Here is a 22240-nt window from a genome sequence, read left to right on the forward strand (position 1 = left end):
CACTCTGGGTGAAAATGTTACTCTTCAGGTCCTTACTAAACCTCTGCCCTCTCACCTTGATCTGACGTCCTCTAGTTCTCGATTTCCTTCATCCTGGGAAATCAGGACTAGAGGGCATTCACTCTGTCTATACACTCATAATAGACAATAGGTGTAGGAGTAGGCTATTCAGCCCTTTGAGCCAGCACCGCCATTCAAGGTGATCATGGCTGATCATCCACAATCAGTACCCCGTTCCTGCCTTCTCCCCATATCCCTTGACTCCACTATCTTTAAGAGCTCTATCTAAACTCTTTTTTGAAAGCATCCAGAGAATTGGCCTCCACTGCCTTCTGAGGCAGAGCATTCCACAGATCCACAACTCTCTGGGTGAAAAAGTTTTTCCTCAACTCTGTTCTAAATGGCCTACCCTTTATTCTTAAACTGTGGCCTCTGGTTCTGGACTCCCCCAACATCGGGAACATGTTTCCTGCCTCTAGTGTGTCCAATCCCTTAATAATCTGATATGTTTCAATCAGATCCCCTCTCATCCTTCTAAATGATACGATATGATACACCTCTTTAAGGTCACCCCTCATTCTCCTCTGCTCCAATAAAAAGATCCAACCCACTTAGCCTCTCTATATATCTCAGCCTGTTGAGTCCTGAAGAGGTACCTGTAAATCTCCTCTGCATTCTTAGCAGCCTAATGTCATCTTTTTGGTCATGAGCCCGAGAGTCTGGGGAGGAGTCTCGAGCGGAGGTACTTGCTGCTGCAGAGAGACAATGATCAAGCCTCCTGTGTTGAAACAAGCTCAAAAGCAAATTACTATTCTGATTTTTCAAAGCAGGAGTCTTATTGCGAAATAATTTTCAGTTGGTTGCTAGGAGGCTGTACAGTCAGCGTGTATTTTGTAACAACATACTGTGTAGTGGGTTACTGTGTTTTTGCGTGATTACAACAAGGCAGTTGTAAAATGACTCGGATGGGTGATGGCTTGCGGAGCTATCTACTCTGTCTTCTTCGCCTTCAGCATTCGCAAATGGATCTGATTATTACTCTCCGCAGGTATAATCAGTGGTTCCATTTAATATCGGAGAATGCATACAGCATACAGCCTGAAATTCTTACTCTTCACGGACATCCGCAAAACAGAAGAAAAATCCCAGAGAATGGATGACAGAAAATCGTAGAACCCCAAGGCAGATTTCCATCTGTTTCCACCTCTCTAAGCACGTCCTGAGTTGGCCACAATGGCACTGTTGTTCAGTCTGCCCACTTTTGATAAGTGCACTGTCCTGACATGGCTGGTTTTACGGCTCGGGTAACCCCGGTTCAATCCTGACCTTGGCTGCTGACTGTGTGGAGTCGGCCATGTTCTCCCCGTGACCGTGTGGGCTTTGCCTCCCACATCGCAGTGATGTGCAGGTTGGTAGGTTAACCGGCCGCTGTAAAATGCCCATGGTGACCGGGAGAATGTGGAGCAAATTTGTTGGAATGTGGGGGAGGATACTGTGGTTTGCTTTGGATTAGTTTGAGTGATGTGGACTCATTGAGATGTAGGGTCTGTTTCTGTGCTGTATTTGTCTATCAGCAGGGGGAATGGCATGCTGTTGCCTGTGCAGTTAAACTCCTATGTGATATGGCGCTAGGAGAAGTCTGATTTTAGCAAAGCGTCAGGTAGTCCTGCATAGAACTGTGAGATCCTGGTAAAAGGCCATGTAGGATTTGAGGCAAAAGTCCTAAAGGTCCTGGGACAAAGTCTTCGGCCCTGGATGTAAGTCTCCCCGGGTAGATGTGCGGAACAGACACTGAGGTGTCGTGCCAAACTCAGACTGCAGCGACTGTCTTGAATCTAATGGATCCAGCAGTTTGGAGAGATCAGATCTCGCCTCCACCTCAGTGATGCTTAATCGAATCAAGCTCAGTGTGTATCAGCAGATAGCTCTGCTTATCAATGGGAGTGGGGAATTATATGTAGGAACCGAACAGATGAGCGCTTGTCTAGCTCACATTCATGTTTGGATGCCTTTAGTCCCAAGGGCTGGCCAGTGAGGTTCTGGATCTGCTACTTTTTCCTACTTCTGCAGTGCTGGCTCCTTATCCCATGATGCAGAGTTTCATTTGAAGCTGGGTGATATTCTCTCCATTCTTGATATTCAATTGAAGATTGGATGCTGGAATCTGGAGCAGCAATGTAATCTCAGTGGATTGAGCAGCACTTTGGGAGGAAAGGGAGTGTCGACATTTTGGGTCAAATTCCTGCCTCAGTTCCTCGGGTCTAATTCAACCTGTAGCACTGACATTTCCTTCTTTCCACACTCCACACAGATACTGCTTGACCTCCCTCACCTCCCTTCCCCTCCCATGATTGGCTGATTGTTGGTCACTTGGACATCTCTGGGTCAATCTTCTCTCCCCATTTCTATCTATGGTCACAGTCAGTATCCAGTTAACAGACACGGCGGTAGCTCACTGCTGTCTGTTTTAGTGCAAGCTCTACAGGATCACTTCCCTAATTGATCTTTCCATTGTTATTTCTGATCAAAGTCTGTTTTCTTTTCAGACGATGTTCCAATCCGGACTTGGTTTCCAAAGGAAAATCTTTTCAACTTTCAGACAGCCACCACCACAATGCAGGCGTGAGTATAGTAACACATTGCCTTTGCTTTCTGAAAGTTCATTATTGGGTAAGATCACTCAGGCAGTAAGGAAATTTTAAGTGTTGGAGATCATTGTAGGAAAGAAGACTTATTACAGAGATTCAGAACTAATATTGAAAGACAGAAAAGATTTGACTGCTGATGACTTGCTGCTATTTCCTGTCTTTCCTATCGTGATCCCATGTGAAAGACTGTGCAAAGACATGCAATTGGAAGGTGCTGAGTTTTGCTGATAAAGCAAGACCACAAACACGAGGAAATCTGCAGGACAAGAACCACTTTGCCTTTAAACTTGGGGTTACTTGGCAAAGTTTACTGGTGCAAGTAACCCCAGGTTTAAAGCCAGAACTGTTACTGTCTTCACAGCAAAACCCAACAATTGCCAGTCAGTGCACATTCTTTTATGGAAAGAAAGACGAGGGAAGTTACTTGGCAAACTTTTACTGGTGCACAACATTGCAAACAAGTTTTGCACTTAGTTTAGAGTCTGTGATCGCTGCAGTGTTGGAATTCCAATCTCACAGGTGATATATTTAAGCTTAAACCCTACCTACTACCTTACATGAATGTAAGAATGCACATTTTGAGGAAAAGCACATGAAGATAAGTTATCAAAATCCTGGCAATATTCACTCTTCCCACAAGAATGCTTACGTGTATGGTGTCCTGCAGTGAAGACGCTACCTTCCATATTTCTCTAAATGAAGATAGTGACAAAATGTAAAGAATAATTAATTAACAATGAAGTGTTTTGGGATTTCAAGAACATATGAAAGGTAATATGTAAATAGGAATAAAAACAGAAAGTCATGTAAACATTCATCAGTTTCAGCAACATATATGGGAAGAAAGGCAGAGTTAACTTTGTCAGAGCCTCTTCTTACCAGTCTTTTTTAAACTCTGTCTCTCCACATCTGCTGTATGTTTCTAGCATTTTCTATGATAATTTCAGATTGCCAATATCTGCAGTTATTGATTTTCAAAGATTTATTTTGCTTTGGGTCCAGGTTTGGCTTTCATTGGGGCCCAGGTTGATTTATAACACTTCACGTTTGGGATTTGAGGAAATTTGACTTTAATTTGGCAGTGGCAGATTTGCTGCAGAAATGTGTGCAATTTCATGGCTACTTTCCAGATTGTGTCGGCAGGGGAAATGAGTGAATTAGTCTTAACTCAACTCGAGGAAGCCTGTTGCCATGTGAACAGTGGTCATCTATTACACTAGACAGTGACCACCTCCCACCCAGAGGGAAATTGAGAAAGACCCAATCACACATATTTCAACCTGAAATATTAACTTCCTGCAGTTGCTACATGGCCTACGGAGTGTTTTTTCATCATTTTCTTTTAAATTTCAAGTGTAACACTTGCTTCACCAGCAGCTTAATATAGGGGATGATAACCCCCCCTGCCCAGCCAAACTTAAGAAATCTCGTTTGTGTGGATACTGCGTGATGTGTCCCCTGTTACAAATCAGTACCCCGAAATAACAAACAGTGCACAATATGCGATTTAACAATTAAGCTTTATAACTCTTACTTTGACTGTATGGTTAGTAGGGAAACAAAATATAAAAGAAAAAGGGCACCAATCTTATTAGTCTGTGCACAGTCGTTGGAGCTTACTCAGTAGTCTGGCTTCCACCACTCGATATCTGAGCGTTGCCGACCTTTGGACCCCCCCCCCCACTCGGAGTCCACTCCATCTGGCGGCCTACCGAATCTCTCCATTCGCGTCTTCTCTCTTCATTCCTCTCTCGCCCTCTGGCAAAAGCCCACGAAACCCACAGCTTCCAGTGTCACCAGACAGGGCAACAGAATCCTGATTGGCTAACATGCATCCTGTTATCTCCCGCCATAACCCAGACATTTCTGCTACAGAGAAACCATTACCTCAGCAGGTAACATTACGGAGAAGCCATTGCATTAGCCTTAGCAGTGAAACATTACAAAGAAGCCATTACACAAGCATTTGCATTCTGACTCAGTTTTCATATAAATGCAAATTATTTCTTTAAATATGTACCATTAGTAGAAAAGGCCAAAGATTCAGTCTGTTGAAAGCCTTACTTGATTGGGTTCATTAAGATTTCTGTTGATGGTAATACATTAATTTTAGGGGAACTTTATAAGCTAAACTTTCCCTAGCCTGGAAGTTTCAAGGCATCTTGCTTTCAAATCTTAGTTTCCCCATTCATTATGTCAATAATGTGGTCAGGTTCAGACTTCAGACATAAGGGTCACTCATCAATTGTGTGCCATCAGGCAGCAATACAAATTCCCTTCCATCCAAATGAACATTGAATCACTTGAGCTACAACATCACAGGTTGTGCCCTCATACATTCCCTCTACATCGGAAGTGTAGAAGTTGTCTTGTCTTGGCTTGGATGACAGTGAAGCTTCCTTTTTCAAAGAGTGCAATGAAGACCTAGACAGAGACAAGTTATACAGTATTACGAGAGAATGAATTATTGCCTCTGATGATACTTTTCCACATTTTTTTGGGATCTGGGCTTCACTGACAAGGCCAGTATTATCTGCTTTGGTTTGCTAGGCGTTTAAAAATCAACTACACAGGGAGCTGCATTCACCTGGACCCTGAAGCACTGGTTCCTCCATGAACTCCTCTCTCTCAGCTCTGTGGCTGTCTTCATCTTTCTCCCAAATTGTATGTGGGCTGTTGTAGGGACAGGGAGTGTATGTGTGTGTGAGATGGAGAGGGAGAGAAAGAAAAGAATATGCTAAGGAATATCCACGTGAGTGCCCACCACATTTTGGGTGTGCTTGTTAATATACATGTAGATGAATTTGGTCTCCAGTTGCTACTGGAGCAAGACCCCTCCCTCTGTCAAGTTCATATGGCGGCTGAAGATGAAGGGTGGCATAGTAACATAACAGCTAGCTAGCTAGTAGCATAACAGCACCTAAGACTGGAAGTTCGAGGTTTAATTCTGTAAGGAGAATGTACAGGTTACCTCCAAATGCTCCAGTTTCCTCTCACAGTCCAAAGATATAGGACTAGTAAGTTTTATTGTTTTATCAATTTTGTGATTTAATCAAGGGACAATTTACAATGACCAATTAACCTACTAACTGGTAGGTCTTTGGACCCTGGGAGGAACGTACTAACTCCTTATAGGCAGTGGCGGGAATTGAACCCTGGTCACTGGTACTGTAAAGCACTGAGCTAACCACTATGCTACCATGCTGCCCCAGAGTGTGAGTGCATGAGGGAGAGAGTGTCAGCAGGTTAGAGAAAGAAGGTGTGAAAAACGATTCTGCTAGGAAGTGCGAGCAAGAAATAATTCCTAAGAAGTGAGTCAGCAAGTGAGAGACTGAAGCACAGACTCAATGCACAGTTTGGGGAGAGAGAGTCAGTGCTTGTGAGCTGAAGAGAGAGAGAGAGAGAGAGTCAGCACATGGGGAGGGAGAGTGTCAGTGCAAGAGGGAGAGAGAGAGTCAAGGTGTATATGAAGGTGAAGGAGTCATAGAACGTCTGAACTGTGCATGATGCGGGGAGTGAGTTGGTGTAAGTGAGAAAGTGAAAGGTCTGTGTGGGGGAGTCAGAGTGTGGGGGGGTGGAGGGTCAGTGTGTGTGAGTGAGGGAGGGAGAGTCGGTCTCTGAGAGAGTACTGGTTCCCCCTCCCCACCTTTACAAAGGTAGACCGTTCCTATGAGACCTTTCTTAAGCCGGAATGACGTAAAGCGAAGAAATTTATATGGGAAAAATTTTTGTAGAAGCGAAAATCCTCTCTGTAATGCGAAAACAGGTTACTAATGTAGGTCTTTTGTAAAGGCGAAGTGGCATAAAGTGAATATTCATAAAGCAGGGGTCATCTGTGTATGTAACTGAGGGAGAATCAGTGTAGTTGTGTGAGAGAGGGAGTGGGAGCCAATGTCTATGAAGGAGAGAGTCACTATGTGTGAGGGAGAGTCAGTGAGAATGAGTTACTCTGTGTGTGAGGGAGAGAGAGAAGCAGTCAGTGTATGTGAGAGAGTAGGCAGCGCTTGGCACCGATGGAGACGTAGTCTTGCAGTTTCTCTTCTTTGCCCCAAACTGCAACCACACATCAATAATGGTGACATTGTAGACGGTTACGATAATGTCCTGTGGAAATGGAAGAGATTGCATTGAAGGGATGGCCTGTTCCACTTTATATACAGTGCCGCTGATGGTGAAGCCTGCTTGAAACGTATGCTGGTTGCTGTGCAATGATGTGGAAAGCTCCCTCATGCCCTATTTACATCAGTCATATTGGAAAATGACACAGAGACCTACAAAAGCCATACATTACTAGCAAGTTAAGACACCTTTAATATAGCACAATGCCCAAAGGTACTCTCAGAATTCTATTCATAAAGAAGTAGGTTAATTGGCCAATTTCCCCTTAATACATAGGCGAGTGTTAGAATCGGGGGGGGGGAGTTGATGGAAATCTAGGGAGAACAAAAAGGGATTTATGTCGGAGTAGGGCAGATTGGCGTTTGATGGTTTTAGTGCACTTGATGGGCCGATGGGTCAAATTTTGTTCTGTCTGACTCTCGCACTCCGAATGGTGTTTGGATAACATTTGGTGTAAAGGAAAGGGAACCAAGAGATGTAGAGGGCATTTCTCGAGCAGGGATCAGGAAGGCTGATGGCAGTCACCCGAGTGAGGATGAAGGAATGGGCGATGAGGAACTCTGAACCCGAAGAAAGCCGTGAGCCTGGAAGGATTTGAAAACGGGGATGGGAATTGTAAAGCAGAGGATATGGGGATTGGCAGCAATGCAAGCTGCTGTGCTCAGGTGCAACCTGACAGACAATTATTATTCCCTTTTGGTCAAGCCACACAAACAGGAGTCGGCAGTGAACAAGCACGAGTTGCGTTTTACTGATGCAAGCATTTGTTCTCTTTTATCTGGCGTGTACTGTACATGAAAGGGAAATGCACCTGGATTTAGTAATGACAGAAACAGGCGGTACCAACAAGAGGTCTGAACATGGCTTTATAAGCATCCCACACCCTAAGTAGTATTCCACTAATCTGGAACTAATTGGGTGTCACATAACAATCGAGCTTTCTCTAAAACATTTCCATTATTCCTATCAGTGATTTTTTGTTAAACATGCAAAGTATGCCAGCATTTGAGAGCTAAGTTTGGTGTTTAATGAGATCACACTGAATATTGAATAGCAGTAAGTTCAATCAGCTAACATGTTAAGTGAGTGCTCCCATTGGTAAATTTATAATTGAATGTAAATTTATTGCACCAGTGGTGGGTCATATAAAATATAATAATTCCAGGGTTTCAACCAATTGTTTTCTTGATGATAATCCTCCTTGGGAATCAGCAGCTCGAATAATGATTACATTTGCCTTAAATATGGAGAGCTTCCAGAGCTCGATATTGTCTCCTGTATTTCACATGTCTCAGTTCCCAAGGTGATGAGGTTCAATGTAATTACTCATCAGCTTGCCTTTAGTAAATGCAAATCCGGAGTGTGACTTCAAATGACCACGGCAGATGAAGACAGGAACTAAGCCATGAAAATGTATTCCACTAGAAATACCGGGACTTAGTTTCAAACAAGGAACATCAAATGAGCGTAATTGCTTTTCACAAAATTGTGGAGGGAAACTGCCTTGGAGTTGTAAAGATGTGGCAAATTATTATTCTAATACGTCAATACACAGAACTGGAATCAGGTTTAATATCAGTGGCATATATCGTGAAATTGTTGTTATGCAGCAGCAATACAATGCAATATATAGTAAAAGAGAAAAAAACTGAATTACAGTTTTATGTATATTTAGTTACACACACACATAATATAAAATAGTCAAATAAGTTGTGCAAAAATAAAAATAAAAAGTAGTGAGGTAACGTCCATTCAGAGATCAGATGGCAGAGGGGAAGAAGCCATTCCTGAATCGTTGAGTGTGTGCCTTTAGGCATCTGTACCTCCTTCCTGATGAGAAGAGAAGACGGCATGTCCTGATAGCGGCCCTTAATGACGGATGTCACTTGTTTGACGCATCGCTCCGTGAAAATGTCCTGGATACTACAGAGGCCAGTGCCCATGATGGAGCTGATTAAGTTTACAACTCTCTGTAGCTTATTTCGATCCTGTGCAGTAGCCCCCCCCCCCCCCCCCACTCATACCCAGACGGTGATGCAGCCGGTTAGAACGCGCTCCAGGGTACATCTGTGGCAATTTGCCAGTGTAAAAGAGAAGCGTAATAAAGTAGCAAGAGCCAGATTTCCAAGCATTTCAGCTCGAGAGATCCATACGGGTTATCAATGACTAACATGAGTCTCTGTCTATCCCTTAAACTTTCATCATATTCTTCAACATAAGAAAGAAGAGATTCTGCAGATGCTGGAAAGCTTGGTCAACACATAAAATACTGGAAAAACTCAGCAGAACAGACAGTATCATACAATTAGTGGCCACTTAATTGGGTACGTCCTGTACCTAATAAAGTGGCCACTGAGCGTACATTCCTAGTCTACTGCTGTTGTAGCCCATTCACTTCGGGGTTTGGCGTGTTATGCATTCAGAGATCGTATTCTACACACCACTGCTGAAATGCGTGGTTATTTGAGTTACTGTCACCTTATTGTCAGCTTGAACCAGTCTGGTCATTCTCCTCTGACCCCTCATTAACAAGGTTTGTGCCCACACAACCGCCGCTCACTTTTGATATATTTTTTGTTTTTTGCACCATTCTCTGTAAACTCTAGAGTCTGCTGTGCGTGAAAATCCCAGGAGGTCAGCAGTTTCTGAGATACTCAAACTACCATCAACCAATCCACAGTCAAGGTCACTCAACTCACATTTCGTCCTCATTCTGATGTTTGGCCTGAGTAACAATTGAACCTCTTGATCATGTCTGCATGTTTTAATGCATCAGGTTGCTAACGCGTGATTGGCTGAGTAGATACCTGCATTAACGAGCAGGTGGACTTAATAAAGTGACCACTGACTGTATCTGCTCAGCTCAATGACTTCCCAGTTCTGGCATCATCCTATTAAATATCCGTTGCACCTTGTATACTGCTGCTATAAATGTTTTAATTCTTGGAGGCCTGAATTCTTAGAAGTACTCATGAATATACAAATTTAACATTGCTTTGCTACATATCTAGCAAATTAGCTAGGTCTAGCAGGGATTTAGCAACCTTTGCAGAAATTTACTCATCTTCCTACAAACACGAGAAAATTTGCAGATGCTGGAAATTCAAGCAACACACACAAAACGCTGGTGGAACGCAGCAGGCCAGGCAGCATCTATAGGATCTCCCAGTGGCAACACATTTTAATTCCACGTCCCATTCCCATTCTGATATGTCTATCCATGGCCTCCTCTACTATCAAGATGAAGCCATACTCAGGTTGGAGGAACAACACCTTATATACTGGCTGGGTAGCCTCCAACCTGATGGCATGAATATTGACCTCTAACTTCCGTTAATGCCCCTCCTCCCCTTCTTACCCCATCCCTGATTTATTTATCTTTCCCCCCTTTTTTTCTCTCTCTCTGCCCCTCTCACAATCACTCCTTGCCTGTTCTCCATCTCCCTCTGGTGCTTTCTTTCTCCCTAGGCCTCCCCTCCCATGATCCTTTCCCTTCTCCAGCTCTGTATCCCTCTTGCCTATCACGTTTCCAGCTCTTAACTTCACCCCACCCCCTCCGGTCTTCCCCTATCATTTCGCATTTTCCCCCTCGCCCTCCCACTTTCAAATCTCTTAGTATCTTTCCTTTCAGTTGGTCCTAACGAAGGGCCTCAGCCCGAAACGTCGACTGTACTTCTTCCTATAGATGCTGCCTGGCCTGCTGCGTTCCACCAGCATTTTGTGTGTGTTACCTATTTTCCTTATTTTGTTCAACATTATTAGTATGATATTACTTTAAGCAGCCTCTGTGTGTATCAGTCCCTGATATCCCCCAGCTTAGTTAGGAGCTATTTTTAATGAAACATGTTACTTCCTTATTCTTGGCACATTGCTAATAAGTGATTTACCAATTGTGTGTCCCCTTCATAATTGTGTTGACATTCTAAGTCTTCCCGGTGACCTCCTTTGTTTAGTGATATCTGCAAATATGAAATATTTCCAGTCTGCAGGTTCTAATTGTAGTGGAGCAATAATGGTCTCTGCAACAGTTTCACTCCAATGACTAATCAGAGAATTACCTTGAACTTTTGCACCATGCTCTGATTCCAGCCTGCTTTCCATTCCTCATTCTAGTTTAGAAAAGAGACGTCACCGCACACAGGACTGCGGACCCATCGTTTTCGTAATGCCCATCAGACAGGACAGATGGGAATGGCTGGTTTTCATACCAATTTAGTATTGTAAGGGGCACAGCTGGTGTAGACTTTCATTATCTTTGGGTTTCTTTTGTTTTGTGGCTGCCTGTTAGGAGACGAATCTCAAGCTTGTATAATGTATACATACTTTGATAGTGGCTAGCACTATGCTTTACCCCACCGGAGACCCGGGTTCATTTCCCGCGGCTGTATGTTCTCCCTGTGACCACGTGGGTTTACTCTGGGTTCTCTGGTCTCCTCCCACAATCCAAAGACGTACCAGTTGGTAGGTGAATTGGTCATTGTAAATTGTCCTGTGATTAGGCTAGGGTTAAATCGGGGGTTGCTGGCCAGTGCAACATGAGGGGCTGGAAGGGCCTGCTCCGCGCTGTAGCTCAATAACTAAATAAGAAACGTACTTTGAACTTTGACTATCTCCGCTTAGCAACATCCAGTCTGGAGGGAAATCTGACTGACTAATGCACAACACTGGTACCCAGGTGGCTCCAAATAAATGAGCAGGCACTCTAAAACCTTCCCTGCTGAATAAATTTGAAAAATAATCCACCTGACACCTGTCTTCTGCTCATAGGCATCGCTCCATGAAGAGAGAATTTGAACGTACAGCAGTACCTTGTTGCAATGTTACGGGCTCCAAAATATTTAAGCAGTTTAAGCCTGCAACTAATAAAGCTTTCATGTAAAAAAATATAAATGAAATGTTTATTCCTTTTAAGATTAAGTTTACTACTTATCGTTAACGGAGGGATTCTAACTAGTTTTTCTTTATGTTCTGATGTACGGTAGGGAAGGAAACGTGTTGTCATAATTGAGCCACACAGCGTAGAAACAGGCCCTTCACCCAACATGTTTGTGCTGCTCATTGTACTTATTTACACTAATCCCTCTTCCCCAAAGTAGCTTTGTTTGGCCTCTAATTCCAAACTGATTGGTTATTCAACCTCCCTTCAAAATTCCCTTCAGCAAGTTGCTCAAATCAGTCAAACATTGACCAGCATGTTAAGGAGGCTGTCCTTGTTTGCTGCTTAAAGTATACCCAGGTCACAGTATTATACAACATACTTCTTCAACTTCCTTTCAAGAGAAATAGCCATTGCGTGGTGCACTATGGAAATATTTTCTTTTAAGCCTTTAAAAGAATAAGTACAAAGCACCTTCCACAAGAGAGTCATCAAGGAAAGTAATACAGACTGATGTGTGTGTCAGCCTCTGAGCCCAGTGGGTCGAGAAACACCAAAGTCTAAACTGACTCTCTGGGGTAATTCTGTAGTAACTGCTTTTTGTCCACCCTTTAGCTTTCAGAGTTCATACTTTCTGCAGCAGTTCAGACCAAGCACTTCATTGTAACCTGCTTTGTGATGTCTTGCGCTTGTGGAACGTTCTATATACCCTGTTCATAGGGTAAAATGTTACTCAATAAAGAAGGGACTTGTATATAGCCTTTCACATCCCTATAAGTGGTTAATGGCCAGTGGAGCGGCTTTGCTGTGTGACTACAGAGGAAGCAAATGGGTAACTTGAATGTTAACACTCAAATAACAAAGACGATTATGTTCAGTACCCAGAGGCTGCCATTTTCTTACCCACAATCCCCTTTCCTCCCTCAAGCGAAAGTGTTCATCCTAACTAAATGCTTGCGTAGCCCAAATGAACAGAATTCAACATCAAACACAGGCTCGATGGACAATGACATGGTGATAAGCAGTTATGCATCTGTCATTGGTTTTAGGAATTCATATTCACCAGGCAAAAGGGAATAACTCACCTGCTTTTCTTCAAAATGGTGTAATGTAATCATTTACAGCAAAGGAAGAAAAACTGGCATCTCAAACAGTGCAGGTCTGTATCACTGCATTGATCTATCAGCTTTAGTTTTTGTACACTGCACTAAACTTGAACCCCTGACTTTTATTACTCCAAGGTCAGGAATGCTATAACAAGTGAAGCAGTATTTTGAGGAGAGTCCTGAAAGAGGAAAGGGAAGCAGGTTTAAAGAGGCAACTACAGATCTTAATGGAAGAGGCTGCTTCTGATGAGAGACAGATTAATGTTATGTGTGCCAGAGGCCAGAATGGTGAAGTCACACAAGTCAATTCTATAGGGCAGATAGCAAGTCAAGAGAAAGGGGGGATTTGAAACATGGACGTGAATTTTACCAGAACAGCGTTAATGGAGCATGTTAGTAGCTGTGAATTGACTAATTGATACATTGTCCTCGTGTTGGATAATGAATACAGCAACCTATCCTTGTGTTGGACTGTACAGTGTTATGATTACAATACCTGCACAAAGATTTAAGAAATGTTTCTGAAATAGTTGTCCATATGTTGAATTGTAGGGTAAATTGCTACAACAAGAAGCATGCATTGTAGATCTTGGAGTGAGTTCTGTAACAATATCCCTGCTAGAGTACAGTGGGTTACTGTGACGGCGTTCCTGCATTGGGTTACAGAGTGAGTTAATGTAGCACTGTGTTGGATTATGGACTCCGTTTGGCAATAGGGTTCCTCTGTTGGATTAGAGATTGAGTTACTCTGACGCTTTCCTTCTATTGGAAATGGCATGAGTTACTGTGATAGTGTTCCCGCGTCGGGTTATAGAATGAACTGTGAAACATGGTCTCTGTGTTTGATTATGGAGTGAGTTGCTGCTGCTTTGTTGGACTGTGGTGCAAATTAGCCCCTCCCTCCACCACCCCTCAGGGTCACGTGAAGCCATGGGAGCAGCTGGTGCATATCTCAAGCCCTGGTTGTCCGACCACTGACGTCAGGCGCACAATCTCTGAGGAGTATTGACAATGACTGGGGTCACCATCTTGTAAAGACACTGCTCGGAAGAAGGTAGTGGCAAACCACTTGTGTAGAAAAGTTTGCCAAGAGCAACCATGGTCATGGGTAAAGACAAGAGTAAGAACAGCAGAGTGAAGGAGGTATTAAAAACAGATGGAAGACCATGATTGTCCACGTCATACCACATGGTGCATAACAAACGATGTGTTGAATTTGGAGTGAGTTAGTGTAACACTAGCTCTGTGTTGGATTATGGAGTGAGTTAGTGTAACACTAGCTCTGTGTTGGATTATGGAGTGAGTTAGTGTAACACTAGCTCTGTGTTGGATTATGGAGTGAGTTAGTGTAACACTAGCTCTGTGTTGGATTATGGAGTGAGTTAGTGTTACAGTGACTCGATGCTGTTTAACAGAATGGGTTATATAACAGAACCCATGTTGGTTATGGCATGAGCTACTGTATCAGTGTCCCATTGCCTTTCATCTTAGAAGGAGTCACGACAACTGTACTCCATTGTTGGATTATCAAGTGACTTACTGTAATATTGTCCCTGTGCTGGATTAAGTAGTGCATTCATGTAAAAATATCCATATGTTGATTATATAAGGAGTTTCTGTCACAGCATCCCTGTGTTGGATTACAGAATGAGTTCTGTATCTGTGTCCCTGTGCTGAATTTTTGCGGTGTCTTTATATAACAAAAATTCCCACAACTTGGATTATATACAGGTTTCCCCCGCTATCTGAAGGTAGAGCGTTCCTGTGAAACTGTTTGTAAGCCGAAATGTCGTAAAGTGAAGCAGCAATTACCATTAATTTATATGGGAAAAATTTTTGAGTGTTCCCAGACCCAAAAAATAACCTACCAAATCATACCAAATAACGCATAAAACCTAAAATAACACGAACATATAGTAAAAGCAGGAATGATATGATAAATATACAGCCTATATAAAGTATTAAGATTGTATATACGGTGAAGTTTCACATATCAGAATTGGGAGACAGCAAGCCAAAATTGATTTGGAGGGAAAAAATGGCATGTACACGCATGTGCACGTACACACCTACGCACACAGCTGCCCGCACAAGGCTTCATGGTCGTGGTAGTCTTTCTCGGGGTAAATACACGTATAAAGCGGCTGTCTTTTTTTCATAAAAGCGAAAATCCTCTGTGGTTAGCGAAAACAGGTACTAATGTAGGTCTTTCGTAACAGCGAGCTGTCATAAAGCAAATGTTCGAAAAACGGGGGCCACCTGTAATGAGCTACTGTAATACCATCCCTCCGTGGGATTACAGAATAAATTCTGTACCAGTGTACCTGCGCTGAATTTTTGTCGTGACTTTTAGGAAGAATGCCATGTGTTCGATTACAGAATAAGTTTCTGTCAGAATGTCCTTTCAAATGTTGGATAATATCTGCTCCAAAGTCACTAATCAGATCTTTTCATTTTTTTTTTTTCCTTTCAATGCCTATCCATGTGCCTATCATGAAGGATTTCGTGAGTACCTTACTTTATTTCCATCGCAGCTCTTTTCTCTTTCTCTAGAGTACGTGCATTTTCAAATCACACCTCAGATTGTGATGATTGCCCCTCATATCTTCCACCAGGGCTTTCCGAGGCTTCACAGAGCGGAAGAGAAGAAAGCGGGAGAATGAGTGTGCAGCTGTGATCCAGAGGTATGCATCTTCTCCCTGGTTCCTCTTATCAAAAGCATTGCACCGGTGCACACCACCAAACGACCTCCAGTGGCCCTGCCGATGCCGTGGGTGAGACAATCTTTGCTGTGGTGACAGTCCTATCTCTCCACTTTGTGGAAGAACCCCAGGTGGAACAGGTAGGTTCTCCAACCAGCGACTGTGCACTGCAACAATGAAACAACCCCCAAAACCAACACGACTGGAGTCGCTTTCCCATTCTTTCATCCTGGCACACGCATGGAGCGAGGACTTCTGACCATTGGTTCTAAAGACCAGAAATGTCTGCTACGATTCACGTCACTGTTGACAGTGTATCCCGGGGAAAGGATATAGAATCAGAACCGTTCGGTCAGCACTGGAGGAATGTCGCACTGATGCCCCACTGCATTGGAGCAGCGCCGATGAAGCTTTGCGCTCTGTATCCCCTGTTGTCTGATACTGAACAGGAATGTCCTGTCAATTACACGCTCAGTCCCTGAAGTTCAGTAGTCTGGCAGTGATGTTGTATGTTGGTGTAAAGTTTGCTTCAGGTCACTAAATGTGATGGCCTTCTTCCCTGGCCCAGTTCACATGTGGCCAGGTCAATAGCCAGGTGTCCAGGGTAAGTTGTAAAACAACACAAGAAGGCTGTTGGGGACAGATTTTGGCACAGGCTGAGTATCTCCTCAGGCCAGTGCAGTTACAAGAGGGATCTTCCAGCCCTTGCACACGGTCGTCTGTTTCTAGTACATTGTGGCTTTGCCTGACTGATACCTTCACCATCACGCGACGAACTGTGTGTTACTTCAATCACAGCGATTTCATCGCGGACTTTGGCTTTGAGACGACTCAGATTACTTTGGTTTTAAGTGAAGTTTCTTCCCTGCAGAAATTTCCGAAAACACCTTCGAATGGTTGGGAGTCGACGAATCAGAGTTCAGAGTAAGTACTGAGAGGATGCCTGTCTCCCTGTGTCTGGCAGTGTGATTCTGCCCGTGGCCGCGTCAGTCTGCCTGCCTGTGATCCGCCTGTTTCAGTTTGTTTTTATCTGCGTGTTTATGTGTTACTTCGGGGTGGATGTGTGAGTCTGACTGGGACGTGTATAAGTGTGTGGGAAGGTATGTGTTGTTAGTGTGTCTGAGTGAGAGAGATTATATCAGGGTCCTTTTGTGGATTGAGTTGGAGTTTACTGATCTTTACTGTTTACTCAAGAGCTGGGACCACATTCCTGCCCCAACCAGGATCACCAGAACTGGTTATTCATCTCATTGCTCTTTGTGATTCGGCTGCCCCACTTCCCTGAAGAATCTTTCTGTGAACGCATGCGATTTGAACCATGCCATATTAAATGAACGCCCTTCTTAACCTGTGCCTAGCGCAGGTTTCTGCTGCTGACCAACAGTGGTCGGTGAACGGTGCAGGAACTTGTTAGCTCTGCTGGTGTAGCGGAAAGAAGTATTTTTAACGCCGCCGGAGTCTTCTGCTTTGTCAGAAATTGGCTGGCATCACGTTGAACAGTGCCTTGAGTCTGAGTTGCCCAGGAGATCGCATTCTTCCTGCTAGCATTGCCAAGTCCTTCCAATTGAACTATATGAAGCAGGGGTAACTCATTGCACCGACTGGGGACTTCCTGTTCCAGCCTGCTGGTTGAGGTGAATTGTGGGAGAAGTTGGATCCAGCTCCTTGTCTACATTGCCCACTTAAGGCCTCTCCCTGTCTGTATGTCACACAGTAGCTTTAAGGCAGGTGCAACTTCGTGGGTTTCTAGGACAGAATGATCGCGGCAGCTCACGGGGCGCTTGCAGGAAGGTCTGCTGCTTATTCCGGAGGACCCAGGGGAGAGTAACCGTCGGCAGATGCTGATGCAGCTGGCCCACAGAGCTCAGGTGTTCACTTGCCCTATGTTAGGAGACACAGTCTCAACTTGAAGGACTACCCTGGCAAATGGGAGAGTGAAATTGCAAACCGAACTGGTTCTGCACCATGTGTTCAGGATTACAAACTGCTGGCATCATCAGCAGTTACCACGTGGGAGGCTTTAGAGTCATAGATTCGAAACAGGTCTTTAAGTCCATGCTCTGGACCATACTGACCACCGTTCCCATCTCAGCGAATCCCATTTGCACATGTTTGATGCAAATCCCTCTGAACCTTTCTTGTGCACGTCCCTGTCCTTCAAATTGCCTTTGGAATGTTGTTAATGTACCTGCCTCAACCACTTCAACTGGCAGCACATTCCATGTACTGTGAAAATTTTACCCCTGTTTTCTCCCTGAAGCCTTTGAAGCCCTTACGAATCAAAGCTCTTGACAGCCTCTGCTTTTAGCGTACCCAGTGACTTGGCCTACACAGCCAGGTGTGGCAGTGAATTCCGCAGATTCACCACCCTCGGCTACAGGACAATCCTCCTCACCTCCGTTTTAAAGGGGCGTCCTTGACCTCAGGCTGTGCCCCCTGCTCCTAGGCTCGCCCACTATTGGGGGCATTTTCTCCATGTCCACTCTGTCTAGACCTTTCAATATTTGGTATGTTTCAGTGAAATTCCCCCCCCCCCCCCTCATTTTTCTAAATTCCAGGAGTCCAGCCCCAGAACCGTCAAACACATTAACCCTTTCGTTCACTGAAGGGTGATCTTATAGAGGTGATTAAAACCATGAGGGACACAGACAAGGTGATCTTCCCCAGGGTTGGGGAATCGGGATCTGCAGGACATAGGCTTAAGGTGAGCGAGGAGAGATTTAATGGGAACTTGAGGTAGAATTCTTTCACCCAGAGGATGTCAGGATATGAAACAAGCTGCTGGAGGGAGTGGTTGAGGCAGGTACAACACATAAGGCACTTGGGCAGGTACATGGAGAGAAGAGGTTTAGGTAGATATTGGGACCAGATTAGAATGGGGCTTTGGACAGCATGGATGAATTGGGCTGAACGGCCTGCTTCGTGCTGTATGTTTCTACGACAGAGTGACTGCAAGCTGTGCGGCAGAGAGTTCAGGAACAAGGTTGATCACAGAGTTGGTATTTAATTGCTTATTAAATCCTGCAGTGGATTGCATCACCTGCCCTGTCCTTTCATGCATTATTTAACGCATTCTGCTCTTTTAAGTACCGCATCACCTTGCTGATGTCAAAAACTAATTAAAAGCATCCCCCTGGGTGGCAGCGTGAGCCTTGATTAAGAATACCGAGACCGTGCTTGGCAGGACACGGGGCTAATCACTACAGAGCGCAGGGGACATCAGGCAGATGGACCAGCATGTCCGCCGCTCTGCTCATGCGGCGCATCGTCGGGTGGCAACGGTCCAAGGGGGGATGCGCTGAGCTGCTGCCCGATTCCAAGACCACTCCCCACCCTCCACCGTCAATCTCTGACCCCTCCCCACCCTCCTGACCACTGCTAACCTCCCCCCTCGGCTGCTTTCCCCTCAGCACCGGCCTCTTCCCCTGGCAGCTGACACATTGCCGCAGTCACTCACCGCTCCCACAATCAGTTATCCATCTCTGTAGTAATTAACCACTCCCACAGTCACTGGCAATACCCCTCCAGAGTCACTGACTCCCACCCCGAGCCGCTGACCCCTCTCTGTTGTAATTATTCCCTTCCCCACATTAGCTGACCCTCTCTCCACTGCCACTACAGTTCCAACCGGCCTTCTCCCACAGTAAAAGAACCCCCCCCCCCCCCATTTACTGATCAACCCCCACCCCCAGTCACTGGCCCACCCTCTCAGTCACTGACCCCTCCCTCTGTCACTGAACCACCCCCCACAGTTACGGACCCCACCCCCACACAGTCACTGACTTTTCCTCTCAGTAATGCCTTCGCTACAGTCACTGACACCTACCCCCAGAACTGACCCCTCCCCACGAGTACTGAACCCCGTCCACGGTCACTGAACCCTGTCCACGGTCAGTGACCCCTCCCCACGATTAGTGAACCTCGTCCACGGTCACTGATCCCTCCCCACGATTACTGAACCCCGTCCACGGTCACTGACCCCTCCCCACGATTACTGAACCCCGTCCACGGTCACTGACCCCTCCCCACGAGTACTGAACCCCGTCCACGGTCACTGACCCCTCCACACGATTACTGAACCCCGTCCATGGTCACTGACCCCTCCCCACGATTACTGAACCCCGTCCACGGTCACTGACCCCTCCCCACGATTACTGAACCCCGTCCACGGGCACTGACCCCTCCCCACGAGTACTGAACCCCGTCCACGGTCAGTGACCCCTCACCACGATTACTGAACCCCGTCCACGGTCACTGACCCCTCCCCACGATTACTGAACCTTGTCCACGGTCACTGACCCCTCCCCACGACTACTGAACCCCGTCCACGGTCACTGACCCCTCCCCACGACTACTGAACCCCGTCCACGGTCACTGACCCCTCCCCACGACTACTGAACCCCGTCCACGGTCACTGACCCCTCCCCACGATTACTGAACCCCGTCCACGGTCACTGACCCCTCCCCACGATTACTGAACCCCGTCCACGGTCACTGACCCCTCCCCACGACTACTGAACCCTGTCCACGGGCACTGACCCCTCCCCACGATTACTGAACCCCGTCCACGGTCACTGACCCCTCCCCACGACTACTGAACCCTGTCCACGGGCACTGACCCCTCCCCACGATTACTGAACCCCGTCCACGGTCACTGACCCCTCCCCACGATTACTGAACCCCGTCCACGGTCACTGACCCCTCCCCACGATTACTGAACCCCGTCCACGGTCACTGACCCCTCCCCACGATTACTGAACCCCGTCCACGGTCACTGACCCCTCCCCACGACTACTGAACCCTGTCCACGGGCACTGACCCCTCCCCACGATTACTGAACCCCGTCCACGGTCACTGACCCCTCCCCACGATTACTGAACCCCGTCCACGGTCACTGACCCCTCCCCACGATTATTGAACCCCGTCCACGGTCAGTGACCCCTCACCACGATTACTGAACCCCGTCCACGGTCACTGACCCCTCCCCACGATTACTGAACCTTGTCCACGGTCACTGACCCCTCCCCACGACTACTGAACCCTGTCCACGGTCACTGACCCCTCCCCACGACTACTGAACCCCGTCCACGGTCACTGACCCCTCCCCACGACTACTGAACCCCGTCCACGGTCACTGACCCCTCCCCACGATTACTGAACCCCGTCCACGGTCACTGACCCCTCCCCACGATTACTGAACCCCGTCCACGGTCACTGACCCCTCCCCACGACTACTGAACCCTGTCCACGGGCACTGACCCCTCCCCACGATTACTGAACCCCGTCCACGGTCACTGACCCCTCCCCACGATTACTGAACCCCGTCCACGGTCACTGACCCCTCCCCACGATTATTGAACCCCGTCCACGGTCACTGACCCCTCCCCACGATTACTGAACCCCGTCCACGGTCACTGACCCCTCCCCACGATTATTGAACCCCGTCCACGGTCACTGACCCCTCCCCACGATTACTGAACCCCGTCCACGGTCACTGACCCCTCCCCACGACTACTGAACCCTGTCCACGGTCACTGACCCCTCCCCACGACTACTGAACCCCGTCCACGGTCACTGACCCCTCCCCACGACTACTGAACCCCGTCCACGGTCACTGACCCCTCCCCACGACTACTGAACCCTGTCCACGGTCATTGACCCCTCCCCACGACTACTGAACCCTGTCCACGGTCACTGACCCCTCCCCACGACTACTGAACCCCGTCCACGGTCACTGACCCCTCCCCACGATTACTGAACCCCGTCCACGGTCACTGACCCCTCCCCACGACTACTGAACCCCGTCCACGGTCACTGACCCCTCCCCACGATTACTGAACCCCGTCCACGGTCACTGACCCCTCCCCATGATTACTGAACCCTGTCCACGGGCACTGACCTCTCCCCACGACTACTGAACCCCGTCCACGGTCAGTGACCCCTCCCCACGAGTACTGAACCCCGTCCACGGTCACTGACCACTCCCCACGATTACTGAACCCCGTCCACGGTCACTGACCCCTCCCCACGAGTACTGAACCCCGTCCACGGTCACTGACCCCTCCCCACGAGTACTGAACCCCGTCCACGGTCACTGACCCCTCCCCACGACTACTGAACCCCGTCCACGGTCACTGACCCCTCCCCACGATTACTGAACGCCGTCCACGGTCACTGACCCCTCCCCACGATTACTGAACCCCGTCCACGGTCACTGACCCCTCCCCACGATTACTGAACCCCGTCCACGGTCACTGACCCCTCCCCACGACTACTGAACCCCGTCCACGGTCACTGACCCCTCCCCACGACTACTGAACCCTGTCCACGGTTACTGACCCCTCCCCACGACTACTGAACCCCGTCCACGGTCACTGACCCCTCCCCACGACTACTGAACCCCGTCCACGGTCACTGACCCCTCCCCACGATTACTGAACCCCGTCCACGGTCACTGACCCCTCCCCACGATTACTGAACCCCGTCCACGGTCACTGACCCCTCCCCACGACTACTGAACCCTGTCCACGGGCACTGACCCCTCCCCACGATTACTGAACCCCGTCCACGGTCACTGACCCCTCCCCACGATTACTGAACCCCGTCCACGGTCACTGACCCCTCCCCACGATTATTGAACCCCGTCCACGGTCACTGACCCCTCCCCACGATTACTGAACCCCGTCCACGGTCACTGACCCCTCCCCACGATTATTGAACCCCGTCCACGGTCACTGACCCCTCCCCACGATTACTGAACCCCGTCCACGGTCACTGACCCCTCCCCAC

At 47.0% G+C, this 22240-nt stretch overlaps 1 protein-coding gene across 1 annotated transcript in view; it reads left to right on the forward strand.

The window, feature by feature from the left end:
* nsmfb (NMDA receptor synaptonuclear signaling and neuronal migration factor b) overlaps positions 1 to 22240 on the forward strand; it is a 75962-nt gene that overhangs the window by 17105 nt on the left and 36617 nt on the right. Inside the window, exons 4-7 of the mRNA XM_073052205.1 lie at positions 2547 to 2622; positions 15249 to 15254; positions 15365 to 15433; positions 16323 to 16375. Coding sequence (XP_072908306.1) covers positions 2547 to 2622; positions 15249 to 15254; positions 15365 to 15433; positions 16323 to 16375 — 204 coding nt within the window. The remainder of the gene's footprint in view (positions 1 to 2546; positions 2623 to 15248; positions 15255 to 15364; positions 15434 to 16322; positions 16376 to 22240) is intronic.

Source organism: Hemitrygon akajei, chromosome 7 (genome assembly GCF_048418815.1).
Source record: "Hemitrygon akajei chromosome 7, sHemAka1.3, whole genome shotgun sequence".
NCBI classification, from domain to species: Eukaryota; Metazoa; Chordata; class Chondrichthyes; order Myliobatiformes; family Dasyatidae; genus Hemitrygon; species Hemitrygon akajei.